The following is a 26,585-nucleotide window of genomic DNA, read 5'->3' on the forward strand; positions in this document are numbered from 1 at the left end:
CAGTCCTCTTTACAGTGAGTTGCTACCTATCCTCATTATTATAGATTCTCAAAGTATTCGAACAATTTATCTGTTGCTTGATTGATTACCTTGGTCTCATTTCAACAACGTGCTGTCTGTGGCTCATGAATAGCTGACAGTACAAGTGGATTTCCATTACAGGCCAAAACTGCAGGCCATTTCTGTGAGTATCTGTAATGGATCGGGCCTACTGATCTGAAGCCATTCGGTTCCCACTGATGTGTAGGCCCTGCCCATTTGATCTAGTCTGTCTGGGTGTGGCATAATGTAGCGGGTTTTCATTGTTTATCCTTGGACCCAGGACAGTGCTCCTCAGCTGACCAGAGGCCATGGGCAATGAATTTCAGGAATTGTGACTGTCGCACCGCAGGTACATTGTACAGTGTGGAATTTATATACATGTTATTTGTTTTAGTACATTTTGGCACTTCAAAAGTAGTTTATATGTGAAAAAGTATGGACAATAAGAAGAAGAAAATTGTATCAGTTGCTGGCGGTTTGTACACTATATACTCATATATTTCTCAAAAGAAAAACAACACAATATGTGTAAAATAATAGATATACCACAACAAGTAATAACTGGCAATAACAAACATAGTAGGACCAACATTTTATTGGTGATCATGTACAGTTTTGGTTTACACAATTCTTCCCCACCTTATACTTCTTTCAGGAGGCCTACTTTATTCTGGGGTTATTCCAAAATCAGTGAAGGTATTTTAAATCTGTCTTGCAACTGCATGGAAATGCATATTTTTGTCTCGAAACATGTTTTGTTTTGTTGAAATGAAATAATGTCAGTGGTCTTAATGAAACACGTATTCCATTTGGCTTACTTTCTCCATCTGAAAACAGTTCATTGCAAAACATGTGGATGCTGGTACTGAAGATTTTTGCTCACATCAGGAAATGCCATTTGCTTACAAGTTTTTTTTTATAGCTATTTGCTTGTTTACACTGTTGTTTCTTGTACTGTAGCTGCAAAGACAGATTGTCAACTTACATTTTAACTTACCCTTGAGATCTCAAAATTTGTCAGGGAAAAATGCTAAAACTTATCTGGAAATCAGGGAATTTCACTTATGGAAACTTGTGGCAACGCTGCACTATTCATTCAAAGCTCAGCTTGGAGCAATTCTCAGGTCTCCACAGACTCGGGGAATGATGTTCTGCAGGTTTCCCTATTAAGTGTCCTTCATCACTATTAGTGCGCTCTTGGTCTCTGTTGGACTATGTCACAGCACTTGCTCTGTATGTGGATGATTTCTGCATCTGAATTAGTTCCTACTCGGTGGCCTTTGCAGGGTGCTATCCTGTATACTTCTGTGTATAATCTCTCTCACAATTTTCAGTTCTCTCCCTTTAAATCATGTGTTGTGTGCTTCTGTCACCGGACTATGGTTCGTCATGACCTGGACTCTACCTCTACATCTACATCTACATCCATACTCCGCAAGCCACCTGACGGTGTGTGGCGGGGGTCACCCAGTGCATGACCATTGTCCCACAGTTCTGTTTCTTGGACCCTCCTTTTGACAACAAGTTTACTTGGATAACCCATATCCTCCTTCCAAAGATTGACTATTTCCATAAACTCAATGTCCCTCACTTGCTTGCCCACACCTTTTGGGGTGCAGATCATTCGACTCTTCTCTGCCTCTATCAGACGCTAGTCCTGTACCATCTGGACTTTGGTTGTAAAGTTTGTGGCTCAGCTGCCCCTTTCACACTGCACCTCTTGTACCCAGTCTACCATCATAGTATCCTTTTGGCCACCTGTGCCTTTCGCACTAGCCCTGTAGATATTCTTCTGTTAATGCTGGGATGCCATCCCCCCTTGGTTCAAGTCTCAGCTCCAGATTTCCTATGCCATCACTATCTGGTCTTTCCCTGCTCACCCCTCCCCCTTTTCCTGTATGCCTTTCAGTGGGTTTACCAGTTGGGCTCCACCTTACTTCTCTTTGCCAAGATTTCCATCTTAGCTGTTCCCCACTTTCTTTCCAGAATACCCCTCCTTGGTTAGTTCCTCAGCCCAGGATTTGGATGGACCACTCTAGGTGTCTGAAACCCTGCATCTCTCTGACCATGTTCCATTGTTTGTTCCACCCACTTTTACAAGAATTTTGGATACTATTTTTTACTCCAGTGGCTCTAAATCTGCCAGTTGTGTGGGCTATGCCTTCATGTCCTCTGTTGGCACAGAACACCATGTCTTGCATGTGTGGGGTGGTGACTGCAGAAGTGACAGCTGTTTACCTGGCCCTTTGCTTCATTAAACGGTCCTCCCTCACCCGAGTTTTGTTGTGTATGGACTAGGTGAGTATCCTTCAGGCTATTATGTGGTGTTTTTCCCTCCACCCCTTGGTCTCTGCCATCCATGGCCTTCTCACTGATCTTGAATGTGCTGCTTCTTCAGTTAATTTCCTGTGGGTTCCTGGCCACAAGGGTACACTAGGCTTGCTGATTGTCTGGCTGGGGGGGGGGGGGGGGGGGGAGGAGGAGGAGGAGGAGGAGGAGGAGGAGGAGGCAGCCACCTATCCACCTTTCTCCATGTCGAGGGGATGAAGCTGCGGTATCATGTCATTTTCCTTTGCACTCAGTCATGGGCCGACTCGTGGGGGGCCACACTATCTAATAAACTTTGTGCAATTAAGGTGACTTCTATCCTGGTGGTAACCTACCATCCTCTGTCGCTGTCTTATCAGCCATATCAGGTTAACCCATGTTTTTTACTTTTAATGAGTCCCCCCCCCCTCCTCCCCCTTTATAGTTGTGAGGCCCCACCTCACAGTGATCCATATTTTAGTGGACTACCCCTGCCATTTGGCTCTTCATACTAAATATGTCCTCCCACTCTCCATGTCATGGGTGTTAGATGACCCTTGCATGGTTGTATCCACCTTCAGTTTCTTTCATGAAAGTGCGTTTTTCCTCCTAGATTTAAGTTCTTGAAAATCCTGCTGGAATTGGAATCCCCCAGTTAGTATTGGCATTGGTTTCTTGTCTTGGCCAGATCCTCCCCTCCCCCTTTTTCCTTATGTTTTGTTGGGTCTTTTGTGCCATTTTTATTGCATCTTCTTCCTCTGGTGTTGTCACCATTCTGTTGCAATCGTGGTATGGTGTGAGGACTGGGAAAGGTTGGCAGTGCTGATGCCACATCACACTTCCTGGTGCACCCTTGCTCTTGCCCCTCCCCACCTCTTGCCCCTCCCCACCTCTTGCCCCTCCCCACCTCTTGCCCCTCCCCACCTCTTGCCCCTCCCCACCTCTTGCCCCTCCCCACCTCTTGCCCCTCCCCACCTCTTGCCCCTCCCCACCTCTTGCCCCTCCCCACCTCTTGCCCCTCCCCACCTCTTGCCCCTCCCCACCTCTTGCCCCTCCCCACCTCTTGCCCCTCCCCACCTCTTGCCCTCATATGCTTTACTCTTACTGTGCCTCCCTGACAATCCTTCTGTCTCTTTGTTTGCCCAGTTTTCTTGCCTATCGACTGTCGACTGCTGTTGGTGTCGTTCCTCCCTTAATTTCTGCCACTTTGGATCGTGGGACCATTGACCTCACTGTTTGATCCCCCACCCAACCAGCCAACAAGGATCCTGGGGGAACACTCGATATCAAAAATACCAGCTATCTACAAACTTGATGTTGTGGAGAACAGCTTGGTGACATAGGAAATTTGATAATGCATCAATCACCAACCAGCACATGCTTCCCAAAAGACAACCTGCGAAGTCGATGTGCACACTGCCCCAAGGGTGCTCCTGATTTTGTGCACGTGTCATGCAAACCCTTCCAAGGCGCTTGATGTTTTGATCAATTGCTGGCCAGTAGACGACCATAAGAATCATACCCCAGTATGACACATGCAGCAGCCGGTGTATGTAAGGATGCAACACTGGAGGGATGAAAACTCAACAGCTTTGCTCTACCATGGCGAGAATGAGGACTCCCTGGACAACATTGAGTTGATCACCTAGGGGAAGAGACTGATGACCTCAGAAGTTAAGTCCCATAGTGCTCAGAGCCATTTGAATGTAGGGGAAGAAATGTATGCCATGCTGAGTCCATCCTGAAAGACTGTTCCAGAAAAGCAGGTCAGCGGCCGCAACCTCCCACGCCGTCAAAGTAAAATCCAGCCAGGTCTACAGTAAAGCATGGTACAATGCGAAAATGGTCGGTCGAACTCTGAATCTGGTCCTACTGGCAATTGCTGTAGTGCATTTGTGTTTGCATGCTGATTGGTAGACCAGTACTGAATGACTGTCATAAGAATAGTTCCAGAATGAGATTTTCACTCTGCAGCGGAGTGTGAACTGGTATGAAACTTCCTGGCAGATTAAAACTGTGTGCCAGACCAAGACTCAAACTCAGGACCTTTGCCTTCCTAAGCACGACTCACGCCCCTTCCTCACAGCTTTATTTCTGCCATTACCTCGTCTCCTACCTTCCAAACTTTACAGAAGCTCTCCTGTGAACATTGAAGAACAAGCAATCCTGAAAGAAAGGATATTGCAGAGACATGGCTTAGCCACAGCCTGAGGGATGTTTCCAGAATGGTTTGCAGGAGAACTTCTGTAAAGTTTGAAAGGTAGGAGTCGACGTACTGGCAGAATTAAAGCTGTGAGGATGGGGCGTGAGTTGTGCTTGGGTAGCTCAGTTGGTAGAGCACTTGCCTGCGAAAGGCAAAGGTCTCGAGTTTGAGTCTCGGTCCGGCACACAGTTTTAATCTGCCAGGAAGTTTCATAAGAATAGTTACTGAGAAAAAGTACCCACCTGTGCTGTTGGTGAGCAGTGGTAGTTTGGAAAGCAAGCTAAATGAGAAAACCAGTAAGTTGTGGTCAGTGATCAATAGGAACTTCACCCCATACCAGAAAACATGGACCTTTTTCCTTTTGAAATTGATAGACATACCTCCTTTTCTACCTGTGAATAATCACACTGTGCAGTGGAAAGAATCTTCGATGCATAAGCAGTGGGCTGCTCAGTGCCATCTGGGTTCGTGTGGAACAGGACCACACCAAGGCCATACTGCATTGTGTCACAGGTCAGGTTAAAGGTTTACCAGATGTAAAAGAATCCAATCAAGGAGCAGAACACATACACTGCTTGAGGGACTAAGAAGCCCATTGACAATCTGCAGACCAGACAAATTTAACACCCTGTTGTCAAAGCTGGTTAAGAGGATGCGAGGCTTGATGAGTGAATTTGCCGTAATACGAAATCTTGCCCAAGAAGGACTTGGGCTCATTCTGGTTATTGGGTGCTGGGAGGGTGATTGGTCACTAGTAGGGATGAGGCAAACTTTACCAAGCAAATGACCCAAAAAATGCACCTTTCAGGGGGGGGGGGGGGGGGGGGGAGACTTCTCCAGCAGACATTCGAAAACCCTGTGCAGATTTCACAGATGCTCTCTCGCTTTGGAGCCCATGACCCAGATGTCATCAAGGTAGTTCATGTGACAAGGGATGTCCTGAGTCAGTCTCTCTAAATTTTATTGATAAGTTCTGGGTATGGGCATGATTACTAAAGGCAGGTGATTAAATTGATAAAGCCCAAAGAGGGTGCTGAGCACTAAGAAACTCCAGGTATGCATCATGCAAGTGAATGCACGAGAATTACTGGCACCCTCACAATTTTGCCAACAGCACTTCTGGCCAAGGGATGAGACACAGGTCTGAGCATTGATCATCTGTTAAACATCGCTGTAAAGGTGCATTGTGCCATCTGGTTTCCGAATCACCAACAAAGAAACAACACCAAGGTCCTGCAAATTCCTCAATTTGACCTTGACCTTATCATGAATGGCGAAGGGAGTTGGTCGAGGGTGACAAAATTTAGGTATTTCATATGGGTTAAGGGAGATTTGTGCTTTGAAATTTTCTGGCCAATTCTTGAATAGAGATTTGTACGACCATAGTAAAGAGTCAGCATCTTGGTCGGGGACTGACTGAGACACTAAATATACTTTGTCAGCTATCTGGAAGCCACAAACAGAAAAAGCATCTAACCCAAAAATATTTTGAGCCAAAAGTGAATTAACCGCTAATAATGTAAGCTGCCATTCCACATACGTATAACATGCAGAAATAGAGAATTATCCCCTGAAAGGGATATATTGTTTACTATAAGGCAGAGACTGATAGAGTGGCTGTTGCAATGCAGGCCAGCCCAACAGCCAATATGTATCTAAGTTAATTAGGCTCACCAATGCTGCTGTGTCTGTCTGAAATTCAGTGGGTTGCCCATCCACTACCAATGACAGCAGAATACATTGTAGCACTGTTTGTAAGATGTTGGAGACAGTCTCTGAGTCCAGAGAAAGCACTGGGGCCTCCAACATCTGCTCTGTGCCTTGCCATTTGTCACAAACTGTTGCTAAATGGCCTATTTTGTGACAGACACCCCCCCATATGATCTCTCTACATGTGAGAAGTTTTGTCAAACATGCACCAAAAGACAGTCCGGGCACATCCACCAGCTTTCCCAATGATCAGAAGGAGACCAATACAAAGAATCCAAATAAAGTTATGAGTAGGGATTATGACACTTTTAATGACACATACCCGTCGACACAGGAGAAGGTAGGCAGCGCTGTGATGTCACTGCTCGAGAATCGGTACGGCCTCAGCACATGGCAGCTCACCGGAAGACAAGGTCGCCTTTCTCATTCCAGAGGGCAGCAAACAACTGTGTACCATGTATGTCTGACCTTGCCAGCTGTTAATTGTTGGCAAGCATGTCCCTTGCTGCTACTTCACAGAGTTCATTAAGGGTAAGTTTCTCAGGGTTGGTAGACTGCTTCAAATTCTGAACAATTTTGTAGAAACCTGGACTACTGAATACTATCAAGACAGCCTTATCAGCTGGAAAATTTTACCAGTAGTTGGCAGAAGCATCTTAACATGAATGGGGGTCTGCTACAAATGACAGATGGATCACAATATGATGACTATGGTTTGTTTGTTTCACATTACACCAACCATACTGTACAGTGTGCATGACTGCTCAAGTTCAGCTGTCAACTAGTTGTGGCACTGTTAGGTAAGCACATTCACCACGGTCAGGTTGTACAACATTGGAGGGGGAAATTGCTTTCTAATTGTCCTGAGACCAGAACCACATTAAAAACAAAATGGAATCATTTTTTAATTATTCTGAGGCAAAAAACTGCATAAAAAGCTAAATGACATTGCTTTTGAATCGTCCTGGGGTAGAAAACCATATAAAAAGTAAAATGACATCAGTTTCTAATTGTCATGAGTGTGATGCAAGACATGTTCAATATGTTCTCCACTGTTCTGTGCTGCAAGTTGAAATAAAAAACATTGTTTCACAACAGATCGGAGTGTCTTGCGGGTCACGTTCAGAATGTGTTGTGCAGCGTGTGCCTTCAATTCAGTTACATTCGTAATTGTAGCACTAAATACTTTTTTCAGATAAACCCACAGTCAGAAGTCACTTAGATTAAGACCAGCTGATCTGGATGGCCAGGCTGTAGGGAAATGATGGTAGATAATTATAGCATTTCCAAAATTCCTCTGCAATGCGCAGAGGAGTGCCGTCTTGCATAAAAATGATCCTACCCACACACCCATGGTGTCGAAGGGTTGGAATGATATTTGTGCATGAAAAACTCTAATAGCATTTACCGGTGACAGGACCCCCCAAGACTCATCTCCACGAAATAATATTGCCTTACAATAAACGATGTGCCATCAACCCACACCACACAGTCACCTTTGCAGGAAGAAGTGGTACCAGTTGATCTTCTGTTGCCCATGTTCTGCAACTCTGCATGTTGATATGTCCTTGGAGATGGAAGTGGGTTTTGTCTGTGCACAAAATGTACCATGGCCACACATTGCCCAATTCCACCGAGCAAGAAATTCCAGAACGAACGTTTGTCTTGCTGGCAGGTCAGCAGGTAGCAACTCCTGAACGTAGGTGATTTTGTATGGGTAGCAATGTAGGATGTTGCATAGGATTTTATGAAGCATGTCAAACGGTGAGCAATGCCCTGTGCACTGAATGATTATACACCAAGACTCAATCCACACGCCCCCCCTTGCAATGCTGTGGCCACATCTTCGACAGATGTTGGATCAATTGCTTTCCTCCTGTTGCATTGCACTTCAAAAGAACATGTCTTTTTGAATGTTGTTATCGTTTCTCCAGACCCTTAGCAGACATTGGAACAATTCAATTTTTCGTCTCCTTCAGTGTCTGAAACTTCTGCAGCACTATTGGCGTGCAGTTACCATTCTTGTAAATGAGCTGTACCAGCAGCATGCGATCCTTCATAGAGACAGTCATTTGGGCATCTCAATTGTAAACTGAAGAACAGCTGTGTGTCACACGTCTGTTTGTGTAGATATAATATGCTGCTCAAATTTGGTGTCATTCTGAGCAGTGTTTCTCTTCTACAGAGTTTCTAAATTGCTGCTTTAATTATGGACACACTGTATATGCAATCACCCATTCAAAGTAACTATATACTGCCTCATTCAAAACTATCAAGACACCTGTATGTGCAATTGACTGATAGATATAATTAGACATGGATCCCTGTGAATGTAAAAGGAGGTGCGGAGTGTTGTGTTGTGTTAGTAGAGAAGCAGTAACAGCAGAAAGCGTTAGGCAGGAGAGTTCAGTTGCTCTGAATATAGACTAGTCATTTGATGTCACCTGAATAACATATTCATCATAAACATCTCTCTAAAGCTCCCCAAGTCGACTGTTGGTGATATGATTATGAAGTGAAATGTGAAGGAACCACTACAGCTAAACCAAGACCAGGCAGAGATCTAGTATTGATGAACAGGGGCTGTCTAGCATTATGGAGGGTAATTGTTAAAAATCATATGAAATCAGTGGAAAAGATCACAACTGAGTTTCAGAGCATTACCAGCAGTCCAGCTAGCACAATGACTTGTACTGAGGGAGTAAAAATAGAGGGGTAGAATGGCCGAGCAGCTCTTCATAAACCACATGTTTCTGTAGTCATTGCTAAGCGACACTTTATTTGGTGTAAAGAGTGAAGCCACCAGGCCATGGATGACTGGAAACGAGTGCTGTATCACTCTATACCCTGTGACAATCCAATGGAAGGGTTTGGCTTTAGCAAATGCATGGGGAGTGTTACCTGCCATCATGCGTAGTGCCAGCAGTGAAGTACAGAAGAGTTGATGTTACAATATATGTGGGGGTGTTTCTCAAGGTTAGGATGTGATCCCCTTACTGTGCTTGGGAAAATGCTAAATGCGGGAGGATATGAACACACATTACAGCATTGTCTACTGCATACAGTAGAGGAACAGTTCAGAGACAGTGATCATTTGTATCAGCAGACAGTGCGTCCTATCAAAGCAGCATCTGTGAGGCTATGGCTTGTGGACAGTAATAATCCTGAAATGGATTGGCCTGTCCAGAGTCTCGGCATGAACCCAATGGAACATCTTTGGGATGAGTTGGAGCATAGATTTCACCCCAGATTCCAGCATCCAATGTCACTTACCTTCTGTGGTTTCAGCTGTTAAGGAAGAATGGGCTGCCATTTTTCTGTGGACATTCAGACACCTCACTGAAAGTGTCCCCTGCAGAGTTCAAGTCATAATAAAAGTGAAGGGTGGACACACCACATATTAATATCTACTAATAGGTGTCCTAATACTTTTGATCAAGTAGTCTAAAGTCTCAGCACATGTGGGAAATCTGAAAATAAGATATTCCTATAAAACTCATTGCTGGTGGTGGTGGTGGTGGTGTTTATATATAAACATATTACTTAATAAAGTGTTTTAAATAAACATATTACTTAATAAAGTGTTTTAAATGTGACATATGGCTCTTCTAACACTGTGCTGATAGATGTTTAATACCACCAAGAAACTAGCATCATCAGTGTGAATTTATTTTAGTCTTGATTGGTCCCCCATTTTTCACTACTGACTCATGAATCAAGTTTTCTTCAGTGGGACTTAGTGATTCACTAATTTTACTGCAAGACCACTGAAAAAAGTTCATCTTGAGCCAGCCTTAGGTTTTGTAGTTGGGGCAACTGGTCAACATTACTGTTAATTAATTACTGTAAGCTCTGAGAATGTGTCAGTGATCATCAATATGTATGGTCATGAAATGTTGTGTGTTCATAGCACATCAATCTTGTTTAACTGCATCAATTGACAGAATATGGTAAATACCGTGACATAAACAATATTTTTCCACTTCATTTAAAATGAGTTTTAGTTATCGGCAGAGGTAATAGAACTTATCAGGGAGGAAGGAGGTTACACATTTTTCAGTCAACAATGAGGCATTTAGTGGATAGACTTAATGTAATGGTAATTTGTGATGAAAAAATTAAAATGCTCATGCAGATCACAGATGTGTGCAAGTACAAATCCTGACCAATGTGAGGAAGAGAGTGGGGTAGGAGCGCGTTTAAAAGTCACGTTGTTTTTCTTTAATATCTTGAAAATGGCTGCTTCTAGCACAAAGAATTCTCAGTGTGAAATTAAACTATATTGAATCTCCTACAAAAGAGGTCCTATTCATTTTTTCTCTAGGACTAATAGTTTCTATGTTGCAGGGATGGAAAAATCATTTATTATTAAGAATAGTCTTTCAGTGGTATAAAACTGATGTTTATTGTTAAATGAAGTGGATAAAGAAAAAAATATTGAATATGTGTACTACATGTGAGTTCTTTAGAACTATATTATGAGATAAATTGTATTCCAGGGTTGTGTCACTACATTAAATACAGATATGAGTTACTAATAGTATTTCAACATAGGAAAAGCATATCAACAAATTCAGCATTACTTTATGCACACTATTCTATATTATTAGGGAGAAAGTGATTCTTAGTCATCCAGTACAGCAGTTGTAGCGGTCCTCCAGAAAAGATGACTTTCTCCACTTTAAGGGCTGCTCAGTTTCTTGTTCACAGGCAGACTATACCTCCGCTGCATTTCCTCTCCAGTTGTTTATGTAAATAAGCAGAATAACTTCACTGAACTCATATTTATATAGTTGAGATATTTACAGTTTCTTATATAAGCACTCATTTTTAGTTGTTAGTGAGGTTATATGTAAAATATTTTCCTACAGACAATTGGTGAGAACTGATTAATTTGTAAATATGATGATGTCAGTTACCTATGTGGTGTTGGTGGGAAAGGGATTGGATTAGTAAATGCATCTTGCTGCCCTTTGCCGTTGGCAGCATGTTTTAAAGCCATTTAAGTGTTTGGTGGTGAATTACTGAAAGACCAGAAAACTACTTCACATCTCTCACCATTGTGTTATTAGTAGGCTGCAAAAATCTCTTTCATTCAGGGGTACCTGGCACTTGCAGAATGGGCTGCACTGAGTGAAGCCACTTACTACACATCCACAGTGTATCTTGCAAGTTGAGTGTCAGTGTCTCTGATGGAATAGGGCTGATCATATTCAGATATATAACAGTAATCTGCTGTAATGCAGTGCTTGACTTATGTTGAAATATCTTAAGTTTCATATCAACTATGTGACCTACCTCTGCTAAACAGGGAGCCAATTTAAAGCCTTAGGGACTCTTCAGATTTTGGGAGAGCCTGGGCTGTGGTGATGCATTTGATGATACCAGTCATGTTGCAGAAAAGTACTCCAGCCATTGCTAGTGGAGAAATGGAAATCAAAATTGCTGAGTACATATTGCCAGAATGTTACACTTGGCCAGTGGTATAAAGTTGACAGCTCCAGCTGTGGAGGCTTTTTACCAAATAGCTGGCATAACAACTGCAAATAAGCACTTACTTAGTAAACTAAAATTAATTCCGTCATATAAACATGAAGTAAGTGAATTTATTTTGACTACCTTGCATGAGAGAACCGAACAAGAAATGTTAGGGAGGTGTAGTTTGTCTGTAAGCTCAAAAGTTAGCAGCCCTCGTGTTATGACTGGAAAAGCACAACAACTGCCTTACACAGTAAATAGGAATCTAGTAGTGTAGAAAACTGTGCAGATAGTTTTGTAGATTTGTGTCCACATGGATTTCATGAGTTAGTATTGTTAGTAACTCATATCTGTGTTCCGTGTAGTGTTAACACACTTTTTGGAACACATAACCTGGCACACTGTGTTGTCAGTGATATATAAGATAGCTGTGGAAAGGTCGATATAACTTTGTGAAACACACTGCAGTTACATTTTTTGACCTAGTATGGTATAGAGAGTGGGGAATCGGCTTGTTTACTCTTCGGTTTTCTGACCTATGAAGGAGGGAAGTGCATGATCACAATCTGGCAACCTATCTTTTCTCATGTTTCCAACATCAGTCCCTTCCCACCCCTGTTCCACCCTCTTGCACCCCCAGAATACTATTTAGCCCTTAATATCGTTCTTCTGCACTCAGGCGTAGTAGACACATTCAATATTTGCTTTTAACTCACATCATTAACAATAAATATTGATTTATTCCATTAACACCATTTTTAATAATCTGTGTGTTTGTCATCCGCTGCAACACAGAAACCAATAGTCCTACAGAAAAAAATTAATAGCACCTTTCTTGTAGGAAATTTAATGTAGTTTAATTTTGTTTACTGTGAATCAGTTTCACTAGAAGCTGCAGTTTTCAATATTTTAAGAAAAAAAAATAAAGTGACCTCTAAACTGGCTCACACTCCACCATTCAGAATTTTAGTATGTTGTTTTATGACACTCCCTCCTGCCACTGTACAAAAATTTGTGACTACTCAATTTTTTCCCTAATTTTCCTTCATTGATTGGCGTAATTATTGGTACTTTATTTACAGTAAAGATTTATGTCCACAAATCCACATAGCATACATTATGAAGAATTGAACTTGTCGGTTTTAAGAAGAAAGTTCGAAAGTTTCCGTTCTCAGTAAATTCCAACAGTATTAGTATAGTTTCAAATTTTCACAAATTTGTGTTTTTGGAAGAGACTGCAGTTTTCATTTGTTGCATCGAAAGTTTTATGTCATTGTTGTATGCTGTTTTCAGTTCTGCACAGTTCTTGGGGAGAACAGTATTTTAACTCTTTGTAACATTGAGTAATGGTTTTCAGTTGACATTGATTCATGTAATGAATCAGCATCTGTGAACAAGATTTTCTCATGTTGGCAGAAACCTAATTTGGCCTCACAAAAACAGCCCCCAGATTTTAGTTACATAGTATATCTAATTCTGGCTAACTACATTGTATTATAATTTCCTGTTGAAACACAAATATGACTGGAGTAAAATTACTGGATGCATAATGAACTCTATGAATTGCCTTCATTGCATTTTGTGAGATATCGAAGTCATTATTCACCTTTCACTATACCCTGTAAACGACAATGCCCTTTACCTTGATTGTAGCAGTGTACAAATGTTTACATGCAAAAGTGCCTAAAATTTTGATGTTCATTCATGTTTTAGGGCAACTTAAAATACTTTGGTAACTATTAGAAAGCTTGATGCACCAAATAAAAATAGTGTGTTTTTATATTTGTGTATGTTTAGTCGATAGTTCATTATGAACAAATATTTTATGTTTCAGGCTCCACAAAGCTGGCTTAAGAAAATATATGGTGAAAGCATGGTAAGTACCTTAAACAGATTGCAGTGATTCTGTTTAAATGTGTTAAGAGTTTTAGACCAAAGTGTAATTTGTTCATAGGTTACTAGAGACTGGCCTCATTATGCACTTCTCATTGACAACCGAGATGTTACGCTATTATATGAGGAGGATTATATAAGATTTTCCAATGTACCTACCACATATGTTGTACAGGAAGACCTGGAATTATTGAAAAGTACTGAAGTAAGTAGTGTGCACAAATTTCAAATACGTGTGTGTGTGAACAACCAATTCATTACGATGAGAGGCAGCATGTTTATACCCCATATTTTCACTTAATATATGTATGATCTGTGTGTTTTAAACAATTCATAGTTCTGCTATTTCAGTGGAAATACACTATAGCTGGATCAATTAATTGTCAGGCCTGCTGACCTAGTGGTAAAGCACATGGCTGGAAACTGAAATTTCATGGGATTGAATCCCAGTTCAACCAAGAAATGTTTATCTACCTGTTACCTAGCCTTCACTTCTCAATGATGTGAAGATTCCCTAGGAACAAAATGTGGTTCAGATTCAGTGTTAAACTGTATGGTTACTGGAGTAGTTATGGCTCTGCTAGTCACTGAAGTGGCATTCAGTCGAAAGATTTATAGCAGGCTGTTGAGCCATGCACAGTTACTATTATTATTATTATTATTATTATTATTATATCAGTCAGCTTTAAATTTTCTTAATAAGAAAAAGCTGCAATATTATTATCAAACTGCTTTGGCATGCAACAGGTGGGAGGTGTAAAAAGACTTCATGATTCAATCACATTGTTCAGTACCACAAATTTACAGTAATGTTTTAGACAAAAATTTGAGGTGGAGAAAATTTCTTCAGGTATGGTTTAAGATTTAGGAAATTATGTATGGAAATGATGCATATTTCCATATGCAAGATTCAAAAAGTATCATTAAGTGCTACTGTCCACTACATCATTTGCAAAGAACTGCAGAGATATTAGCAGTGTGTGATACATGGTGAACAGAAAGAGAGTTACTACTGACATTTTTCTACTAATGTGGATGTGACAAACTGAGATATTTGTAGATTGCAAGTGCTGTTAAATTACCCTAAAGAGTGAGTCAGTCAGCTTATGAATACAGGAGGAGAGTGAGTGAAAGATTTTTTCACAGTGGAACATAAAAATGGAGAGGTGGGTGGGTATGATCACAGTAGCTTACACACTTTCCTCTCACACCTTAAGGTAGCTTGAACAGTACAGGGTGTCCCACTCAAACCTCCCTGATTTCAAAGACCCCGGGGGAAGGGGAGAAAAAAAACCACAGTAGATACGACAATGAAAAATGCACCACATTGTGGAGCATCTCAAAGAATTTATTTATCATCAATACACCTCTACACGTGAACCATTTGTAGCACGAAGAATATTGAGTCTATATTCAATTTCTTGCAAAGTTCTTTGTAACGTTTCCTCTGTTATTGTTGCAGTTGCATTAGTGATATGATGTTGCAATGTAGGAATATCGTCCACTTTGGTCGTATACACGCAGTCCTTCACGAATCCCCACATGAAGAAATCAAGCGGCATAATGTCGGGTGAACGTGGTGACCAGGCAATGGGTCCTCCCTGTCCAGTCCAACAATTGGGAAATTTCCTATCCAGGAACTTGCGAACAGCTGTTTACCAATGCGGCGGAGCTCCATCTTGTTGAAAAATGTTGTTGGGTTGTAAGTCTTGTATCTGAGGGTACACAAACTGCTCCAACATGTCCAAATACACTGACCCATTCACTGTTTGTTCAGCAAAGAAGAAAGGTCCAACAATCCTGTCGTGCATTAGCCCACACCAGACATTTAGTTTAGGGCTATCATGAACGTGTTAAATGACAGTGTGCAGATTTTGTGAATCCCAAATCTGAACATTATGCCTATTAACCCTTCCTGATAGATGAAAGGTTGCCTCATCTGAGAATAAACATCTTTCCACGAAGCTGGCATCCATATCAATACGCTGCAGCATATCTGCAGCAAATTGTTGTCAGTGTGGTTTGTTGTTCAGCATCAGATGTTACAGAATTTGCACTTTGTAAGCACACATACGAAGACGCTGGTGAACTACACAATGCAATGTTGATCGAGGTACACCAAGTTTGCTAGATGCTTGACGAATTTACTTACGTGGGCTTCTGTGAAATGTTTGTCTGAAGTCCTCCACTGTCTCTTCTGAAACTCCGTAATGTGCACCGCCAGAATGTTTCAGAACATTTCCTGTTACCAGAAACTTCCTATACCATTCCTTAATTGTTTTCACATCAGGTGGATCACATTCATACACACAACAATAATTTCTTTGCATAGTAGTTGGCAATTTTGTTTCTGCAAACCACACTACTGCTTGCGCACACTGTTGTGGAGTCGCAATTTTCACTTCATCACCCATGCTGCACTCTGGTGACGATACTTGGCACTTCTGATGTGGGAATAGAAATTCTTTGAGATGCACTACAATGTGGTGCATTTTTCATTGTCATATCTACTGTGGTTTTTCTCTCCTGGGTCCTTGAAATCAGGGAGGTATGAGTGGGACACCCTGTTTATTGATACGGGCTGAGGGGAAAGAGACCATTGAAGAAAACAAAGTTAAGTACAAATCAGATGCAACACAAGATGAAACTGATTTTTAGGAAACCACTACCACATAAATACAAAATTCTGTCTCCATGTTTGATTCTCCACAAAGATTTGTGCTATGGAATACATTGTGGGGAGCCAGAGGTGGAGAGGAGAAGACAGAAAGCAATAAATAAAGAAACAAAGAAATCACTAATAAGTCTCATATTGAAATTGTATGATAAAGATTCTGAAAAATCTGCAAATCATTTGCAGCCCTAGAACAGTTAAAGCCCCAATTCTAACATTTTTGTCAACATATTGTATCATAGGATCATTGTTTGCACCATGTATAGAAAAGATGAGTCAGATATATAACAAGGCTAAAGCTGGTCGTTAAACACAAATTACCACCATGTACCACAGCACAATAATCATTTTATCAAGCTTCAGTATATGCATACTGATATCTTAGGGTCTATATATTGTAATATTCCATCCTCTAGCCCAGAGCCCGGCAAAGACTTTTTGTAAAAGACCAAACATCACGGATTTTATACTCTGTAGGCCATACCCAAGTTTTTTTCAGGCAGCTCTACTAAAAACAGGAAAAACAAGTTTGCACAAAGAGAGTGATAAAAATCTAATACAATAAAAATACTCAGTAGACACAGTTGTCTGATACACAATTTTACTAGTGTGATTAATGAAGTGCCTAATACACTCCTGGAAATTGAAATAAGAACACCGTGAATTCATTGTCCCAGGAAGGGGAAACTTTATTGACACATTCCTGGGGTCAGATACATCACATGATCACACTAACAGAACCACAGGCACATAGACACAGGCAACAGAGCATGCACAATGTCGGCACTAGTACAGTGTATATCCACCTTTCGCAGCAATGCAGGCTGCTATTCTCCCATGGAGACGATTGTAGAGATGCTGGATGTAGTCCTGTGGAACGGCTTGCCATGCCATTTCCACCTGGCACCTCAGTTGGACCAGCGTTCGTGCTGGACGTGCAGTCCGCATGAGACGACGCTTCGTCCAGTCCCAAACATGCTCAATGGGGGACAGATCCGGAGATCTTGCTGGCCAGGGTAGTTGACTTATACCTTCTAGAGCACGTTGGGTGGCACGGGATACATGGGGACGTGCATTGTCCTGTTGGAACAGCAAGTTCCCTTGCCGGTCTAGGAATGATAGAACGATGGGTTCGATGACAGTTTGGATGTACCGTGCACTATTCAGTGTCCCCTCGACGATCACCAGAGGTGTACGGCCAGTGTAGGAGATCGCTCCCCACACCATGATGCCGGGTGTTGGCCCTGTGTGCCTCGGTCGTATGCAGTCCTGATTGTGGCACTCACCTGCACGGCGCCAAACACGCATACGACCATCATTGGCACCAAGGCAGAAGCGACTCTCATCGCTGAAGACGACACGTCTCCATTCGTCCTTCCATTCACGCCTGTTGCGACACCACTGGAAGCGGGCTGCACGATGTTGGGGCGTGAGCGGAAGACGGCCTAACGGTGTGCGGGACCGTAGCCCAGCTTCATGGAGACGGTTTCGAATGGTCCTCGCCGATACCACAGGAGCAACAGTGTCCCTAATTTGCTGGGAAGTGGCGGTGCGGTCTCCTACGGCACTGTGTAGGATCCTACGGTCTTGGCGTGCATTGGTGCGTCGCTGCGGTCCGGTCCCAGGTCGACAGGCACGTGCACCTTCCGCCGACCACTGGCGACAACATCGATGTACTGTGGAGAGCTCACGCCCCACGTGTTGAGCAATTCGGCGGTACGTCCACCTGGCCTCCTGCATGCCCACTATACGCCCTCGCTCAAAGTCCGTCAACTGCACATACGGTTCACGTCCACGCTGTCGCGGCATGCTACCAGTGTTAAAGACTGCAATGGAGCTCCGTATGCCACGGCTAACTGGCTGACACTGACGGCGGCAGTGCACAAATGCTGCGCAGCTAGTGCCATTCGACGGCCAACACCGCGGTTCCTGGTGTGTCCGCTGTGCCGTGTGTGTGATCATTGCTTGTACAGCGCTCTCGCAGTGTCCGGAGCAAGTATGGTGCGTCTGACACACTGTTGTCAATGTGTTCTTTTTTCCATTTCCAGGAGTGTATTTCAACAAAATGGGGGCAAAGTTAATGCAATCATAAAAACTGATTGCGATAAAAACAGAAATAGTTGCTGTTGTCTGAATACAACTTCACTAATGATACAAATAAATTTTTTTGTTTTTGTAGATAACATTTCAGTAGACGAGATCAAAGTTAGTGCTCCCTGTCATCAAAATTGATTGCAAATTTTCATTTGTTAATCCTAATTTATATTATTAATATTTTACATATTTCATCTCTGAAAATGTTTTTTCACACATATACGTACCTGATATAGAGATCAAACCCCGATCATATGATCTTAGTTCACCATATTCATAACTTGGAAGACACTTATAGTATTCTGTTAACATTCTGATCTTGAAATTTGCCCTCTAGCATGTTGTCACATTACATGTTAAATTACTTCCATCTGGAGGTTAGTTGGAAATTTCTCAGTGGTACAGTAAAATGGATTTTAAAATGTGGAAATGTCTTCTAAACTTACATCAAGATCTGAAAAACATTGCTGGAACTGTTGTTTGAGCCTGGAAAATATGTCACTTGCAACTTTGTAAGAGAATGGAGAGTTCAACTCCTCTTGCAGTTTTTGACAGCATGGGAAATGCACGAAGTGCCAGTTGTCACCGAAATGACTTAATTGCAGTATAGGTTTCACTTATTGGCACTGATTTGCTGTGTAATTTCAGAATGAATCCATTAAGAAATCCAACAATGTCTGCAGCAAAAGCTAATGTCCAGGGCCATTCTTCATTCAGTATGGTGGTTTAGGGCAGTTTTTCTCATGTAGTAAAATACGCCTCTGCCCTGAGTTTAAAAAAATCTTAACAAAACTTTGCCACTGCCAATCCACTGAACTAGTGTATTATGCGGCAATTCACAAAATTCAGCTTCCCCTTCCAACAGGGAATAATGGAACTGATGGTGGATCAGTCAACAAAAATAAATGTTCACCTTTAACACAAATCGTTGTATATCACATGATACATTCAAATATATGCCAAAGAGTACCTGCTGATGAATAATGCAATGAATAACTATAGGCTTTGAGCACCCTTTATTTTCACAAGCCTTGTAAATTTGTCCAACTAAGCTTTTGTCCATTCAACACACATTTTTACCACCACCAGTTGTGATACATCTTACCTGATCCCATTGCAGGTTGTACTTTGCTAATGTTTTCTCAACTTATTTGAAAATATTTTCACCTGTAGTTGTTCCACACAGATTACTCATACATGCTAATTCTTCATTCATTTCAACGTTAACCTCGACTATTTGAAAAAAACAGCATCAACTGAGCAATATCTGTGACACCTGTTGGCTCGTCAAGAGCCAAGGAAAACCACTCAAAATCATTTGCATTGTTAATTAATTGCTTACCAATGTTGTTGCCAGTATTCTCAACACTTTGAGCAACTGTTTTCAGGAACAGTGTGATTGAATTAAATAAATACATTTTCTGAGGACACATTTCTTCAGCTGCTAGAATCAGACTTGATTTAATTAATGCACCATCAGTAAACATTTTTCCCCCCTTAGCTAGCAAATGAGCAGTTTGTAAACTTACTTTCAAAGTTTTTAGTTTTTCCAGTTGTTCTTTTCCAGTGAATTGGGAATATTGTGCCGGCACATACTGTACTTCTTCAGTGCAGCTGTAGTGTCACTGCACAATATACACAATGCTTTGCCATCTAATTCAGTTACAAAATAATTGTCAGCCCACTCGCCTTAAAAGTAGGATGTTGAAAGTCCATTTTCTTTTCTTTTGTGGTTTTTAAAGCAACATGATAGAAATACACTTTTATTAGAATCAAGAAGAGAATGTTGCACAACAGTGATGCACATTACTGGTAGAACTGTGTGTTATCACAGTGGCAGTGCAGAGGCCTGGTGTCCTCAGTTGGCTTCCTGCATGTAGAAATGCCACACAATTTTTCTTGCGACTGCCAGCTCCCAGATTGACCGATAGAACGAGTTACCAATCAGTGGCAATATGTATCCAAAGACGTAGGATTATTGCAATACAGTTTCACAGACACTGAAATATCACTTTGCACAATTTTCACATTTTATTCAGTATTATCCCGTTTAAATTTTTTTTAAGAATTTTGAAACTAAAAATTCATTCTAAGCTTGCTGGCCATAGGAAAAAGAAGCAGCAGGCTGGATGTGGTACCCCCAGCTGTAGTTTGCCAATGCCTGCTGTAGACCTTATTTGTCACGTAGTTTGATTCAGTCACTGATCAAATAGTTCACTGCACAAACTTAAACTGTATCTCTGTGGAAAGGGAAAAATAAAATTCCACACTGGATATACTTAATTTTTGTCTTAATGAATTTTGGCTTTTCAACATTCAACCCATGATTGTAAGATCTCTCTGCTTTCAGAGTGGGACATTGTGTCTGTTAACCATTCATTTCTTCTTTGAAAAAAGAAATATGCTAATTTATCTCAGCTGGTTTAAGAGCTTTCCTTACTAAAGGCAGTGAGGGATTGATTTACACCTTCAGTATGTTAAAGTTCAATAACTATTGTGTTTAACTGTTCAGATTCCAAGTAGTCACACCACAAACTCGGGAAGGCCCACATCATTGCCTTCCTCTTGAAGATGCCCAGAGATGGGTTGGGAATCAACAGGTTGTTCATATCAACCTTTTGATGCAGTTGATTAGTAATTTGAATAAAGAAGCCTGGAATCATATTTGAGGGGAAGCACCAAATTTTTCACATTACACACAAATTTCTTTTGTAAGCAGTCACTGGCTATAAGCCTGTTTTACAGTCATATGTTCGAATGTTAGCTAGTGCAGACAGTATAGTTTTATGAAGTTTGATTTCACTACATAAGAGGGTGTGCAGAAAAGTAATGCCCCAAATTCTTTTGTGTGTCTTTAAAATAAAACAAACATTATTAACATTCTGAATCTTTATTCTTCATGTCTACATATTTAGTCGTCTGCCACTAGAGGGCTCCGAAATTTATTGTGTAACGTAGCTTTGTTGGTGCATGAGAAACAGAATGCTGTAATCGAGATTCAGAGGTCATCCACACATGGAGCATCCTCTCCTTCAGCATGGCAGTGCCAGACCACACGTGAGCATTGTCACATCTGCTGCACTGGGTTCACTGTGATCTGTTATCCTCCACACAGTCCCAACTTGGACCTCCTCCAATTTTCTTCTGTATCAAAAAAAAAAAAAAAAAAGGAAAACAAACAAAAAAAATTTTGATAACTTCACTTTGATAGCAATGAAGCAGTGCAAGCAGAGGTTATAGCTCTTTCAACAAAGCCAAACCATATACAGCAGTGATCGTCAAACTTTTGGGCAAGGGCCAAAACTAACAATATGATGTGGCTGGCACCTTGGGCCACAGATTTCCAGGTCTTTTTATTAACTGGCAAACCACATAAATGGTGTGTTATGAACCTCCAATTGACTAGCCATAGTAAAGAAGCAAGAGGTTTACCACTAACTTTCTAGCACTTGTCATTAAAGTCAATACCATTCGGACCATTACGTGTAGAATGTTCTCTGTTTCAGATTGCTGCCACCCTCAGTGACCCATAAATTGTAACACTGTAATTGACTGACGAAATCTTGCTGCATTGTCTTTGTGAACAGATAGTTAATAACAGCAAATTATTAAATGTATTATGTAACATGAGACACGATCACAACTGTTTTCTACAGGTTTTGAAAGTCATTTTTCTTCAACTCACTTGACTGATCTACAACAGCCTTAATTTTATTTCATACTAGATGAGGTACCTGGCATTGGCTAGATACGTATTTATTCCAATCTTATGTTATTCTGTCTCTTCCTTCTCTCACTCTCTGTCGTCCATCTTGACTTTCTCCACTCTCACCATCTCTTCACCCCTTTTTCTGTCCATTTCGCACTCCACCTGTATGTGTCCATGTCCTCCTCCCCCTTCTACCTCCACATTACCATCCCCCGCCCCAATAAGACATTGCCTTTGCTTACCCCACAATATTTCTTTACAGATTGAAAATAATGTGTGTAGCAGTGTGGTTGAAATCGATCCGAGGGCTTAGGAGGAGAAGTGGAGGATAAACACACACACACACACACACACACACACACACACACACACACACACACACACATTTTTAAGAGCTAATGGCTAATTATTTCTTTTAACAAATGTGTACCGCATATGGCCGTCTCTATAATGCGTATTCATGAATCCAATGCACTTTCATTTAAGGTTGATACAATAGCAGATAATTGGTATGAGGCACACACTTCCATTTGTTGTCAGCACTGAGAAACAAACAAGAAAACATTTCCATTATTACTTCCCCTCCCACCGCAATGACAAATCTATCTACCCCTGTACTAAGTGGCACCTGTAAAGGTGATAGAACAACTTTACGTGCTCCTGTTTACGATTCTTCCAGTATATTTTTCATTTGACGAAGGAGACAGGTACAGCCGACATCTGCAAACCGTTTATTCTTTATCGAATTTGGATATATATCATTCATCATTCTTCAGAAACTGTAAACATTAGCACCTGTTAAAATGAAATAGTACTTTCGGAAACAAACCACTCGCAACCATAGGATGTATGTGATTCCGCCAAATAACATTGCTATGCAGCTGCTGAAAACAATAAGCCATGTTTATGACATTGAAATTATGCAATACATGGAAAAAGATGTTTAAATATCCATCCACCGGTTTGACAACTATTAGATTATGAGGGATATATTCGTAGGAGACATAAGAGTTGTTGTTGTCACATTGTCAACAATTATATTTTTAGTCAGTCTTCACAGAAGTCGAGTGTTGAAACCGACTGGAATAATAATTGTGGTAGCATAAGTCAGTGATGACATGTGCCATTCACAGACTTTCACAGAATGTTTACAAGTGCTGAAAACGGCATCAAATGCTGCTGATCAAATTTCAGTAAACTGGTAAAAAGCATACAGTGCATCTGACAAATTCATTCCAGTTTACTCTGTGAAAATAAAATTCACATGACTTGCATAATCTTACAATATTCATGTAGCTAGGCAGGAGCATATAAAGGGTGAAAGGGTGAAGGGAAGGAAGGGAATCATTAGTAATTTTGAGCCACCACCAAAAACAAATCTGGGATCAGTGGATCTTGTCCCTGAAATTTATTTTAAAGTACTTTCATGCAGTATGAGTTAGATGTATTATTAAAATATTATATTACATTATTCAAATGGCCACAAAAATTTTATTATAATTCCATTCATCTCAAACTTTCAAAAAATGTAGAAATAAATAAGAAATTTAAAAAAATAAGAAAAGGGCAGATGCACTGCACATGCAACAGGCTATATAAAAAAGCTACAGGTCTCTTATTGAGTCTGGTTTTTATTCATTATAATTGCAAAACAAACATAAATACAAATATATAATTTTCCATTACTGTGACTTGTGATGTTGAACTTTTTTGGCTATGTCGTCTATCTCTGCATCGTGTGGGCTGCGTGCAATCCTCATTGCATCTTCTAAATGATTGGACAACCGATTACAATGTTTATTTTTCAGGTACTTCAGTTTTGAAAATGAAGCTTCACAAAGGTAAGTTGAAGGAAATAGTGTTAAAATGAACTGTGCACAGTCTCGTAAATTTTTATAATTGTTAGGCACCAATTTCCAAAATTCAGTGTACTGTTGTGTTTCATGATGTTCTGTAAACAGAGCTTGTCATGTTGAAGTTCGATTATTTCATTTAGCAAATTAGTTTTAGGAAATCTAAATTTGCAGAATAATTTGAGATCATCATGTTCAACATGCCAAGGGTTCTCTACGAGAATGAAACAGCTTCGAATACACTCCTGGAAATTGAAATAAGAACACCGTGAATTCATTGTCCCAGGAAGGGGAAACTTTATTGACACATTCATGGGGTCAGATACATCACATGATCACACTAACAGAACCACAGGCACATAGACACAGGCAACAGAGCATGCACAATGTCGGCACTAGTACAGTGTATATCCACCTTTCGCAGCAATGCAGGCTGCTATTCTCCCATGGAGATGATCGTAGAGATGCTGGATGTAGTCCTGTGGAACGGCTTGCCATGCCATTTCCACCTGGCGCCTCAGTTGGACCAGCGTTCGTACTGGACGTGCAGACCGCGTGAGACGACGCTTCATCCAGTCCCAAACATGCTCAATGGGGGACAGATCCAGAGATCTTGCTGGCCAGGGTAGTTGACTTACACCTTCTAGAGCACGTTGGGTGGCACGGGATACATGGGGACGTGCATTGTCCTATTGGAACAGCAAGTTCCCTTGCCGGTCTAGGAATGGTAGAACGATAGGTTCGATGACGGTTTGGATGTACCGTGCACTATTCAGTGTCCCCTCGACGATCACCAGAGGTGTACGGCCAGTGTAGGAGATGGCTCCCCACACCATGATGCCGGGTGTTGGCCCTGTGTGCCTCAGTCGTATGCAGTCCTGATTGTGGCGCTCACCTACACGGCGCCAAACGCGCATACGACCATCATTGGCACCAAGGCAGAAGCGACTCTCATCGCTGAAGACGACACGTCGCCATTCGTCCTTCCATTCACGCCTGTCGCGACACCACTGGAGGCGGGCTGCACGATGTTGGGGCGTGAGCGGAAGACGGCCTAACGGTGTGCGGGACCGTAGCCCAGCTTCATGGAGACGGTTGCGAATGGACCTCGCCGATACCACAGGAGCAACAGTGTCCCTAATTTGCTGGGAAGTGGCGGTGCGGTCCCCTACGGCACTGCGTAGGATCCTACGGTCTTGGCGTGCATCCGTGCGTCGCTGCGGTCCGGTCCCAGGTCGACAGGCACGTGCACCTTCCGCCGACCACTGGCGACAACATCGATGTACTGTGGAGAGCTCACGCCCCACGTGTTGAGCAATTCGGCGGTACGTCCACCTGGCCTCCTGCATGCCCACTATACGCCCTCGCTCGAAGTCCGTCAACTGCACATACGGTTCACATCCACGCTGTCACGGCATGCTACCAGTGTTAAAGACTGTGATGGAGCTCCGTATGCCACGGCTAACTGGCTGACACTGACGGCGGCGGTGCACAAATGCTGCGCAGCTAGCGCCATTTGACGGCCAACACGGCGGTTCCTGGTGTGTCCGCTGTGCCGTGCGTGTGATCATTGCTTGTACAACCCTCTCGCAGTGTCCGGAGCAAGTATGGTGGGTCTGACACACCGGTGTCAATGTGTTCTTTTTTCCACTTCCAGGAGTGTATTTCTAACATCTGCAAATCTGATGGTTAAGCCTGATCGGAGCATAGGAACAGTTGCAAAATTAGACAGATCTTTTACTTCGAGTTCATTTATATATAATTGCAGTTTGGCTTCAAATGCAAATATTTTGTTAGTCATTAGCCCAATTATCTTGTTTGGTCTTTGTAATTTCAAGTTAAGTGTGTTGAATTTTTGTGTAATATTGGTCAAAAAAGCTGTGTGTCCACCATTCATCATCATCAAGTTCTGAATAATTTTTGCCACTTTTTTGTAAGAATAAAATAATTTCAGATTTCAAATTGACAAACCGTTCCAGCACTTTTCCTTTGCTTAGCCATCTGACAGCAGTATGTAGGAGAACATCACTGTAACAAGCTTGCAATTCTTGCAGAATTTCTTTAAATTCTCGGTGATTAAGTTCCAGGGATGAATGCAATTTATAACGCTTATAACTGTTTGCATAACATTCTTCAATTTGGTATTTGAAATTTGACATGCCAAAACTTTCTTGATGCAGTAAGCGGTTAATGGAGAGTAAATTTGGCAAATTCCATTCCTCCTCAATCAGTGCTATCAAACCATTGTTGACACCTGTCATTGATGGACAACCATCTGTACATACTGATATTAATTTGTTCATAGATACGTCTTTCTTTTTTACAAATTCTTTAATTGCATCCACAAAATTACATCCATTTGTGTGACCTTTCATGGCTATAACTGCTAAAAAATCTTCCTATATTACCCCATCATTTGTGCAGTAACACACAAATAATGAAAACTGAGCCATCAAAGTGAAATCTGTGCTGGAATCACATGTGCAAGACTGAAGTATTTGCATAGTTTGACTTTATTAATTACTGCCTCAAACACACATTTTGAAATATCTTCAATACGACATTGACAGGTAGATTCTGAAAGTGTGAGCTTATTTATTTCAGCTGATATTTGTTCACTGC

The 26,585-nt window shown here is 41.5% G+C and overlaps 1 protein-coding gene across 3 annotated transcripts in view; it reads left to right on the top strand.

The window, feature by feature from the left end:
* The window catches only part of LOC126297447 (uncharacterized), a 74,225-nt gene that overhangs the window by 45,411 nt on the left and 2,229 nt on the right, over positions 1-26,585 (top strand). For all 3 annotated transcript variants that reach the window (XM_049988297.1, XM_049988299.1, XM_049988298.1), the window contains exons 4-5: positions 13,575-13,616; positions 13,695-13,838. In XM_049988297.1, the coding sequence (XP_049844254.1) occupies positions 13,575-13,616; positions 13,695-13,838 (186 nt within the window). The remainder of the gene's footprint in view (positions 1-13,574; positions 13,617-13,694; positions 13,839-26,585) is intronic.

This window comes from Schistocerca gregaria, chromosome X (assembly GCF_023897955.1).
Source record: "Schistocerca gregaria isolate iqSchGreg1 chromosome X, iqSchGreg1.2, whole genome shotgun sequence".
NCBI lineage: Eukaryota > Metazoa > Arthropoda > Insecta > Orthoptera > Acrididae > Schistocerca > Schistocerca gregaria.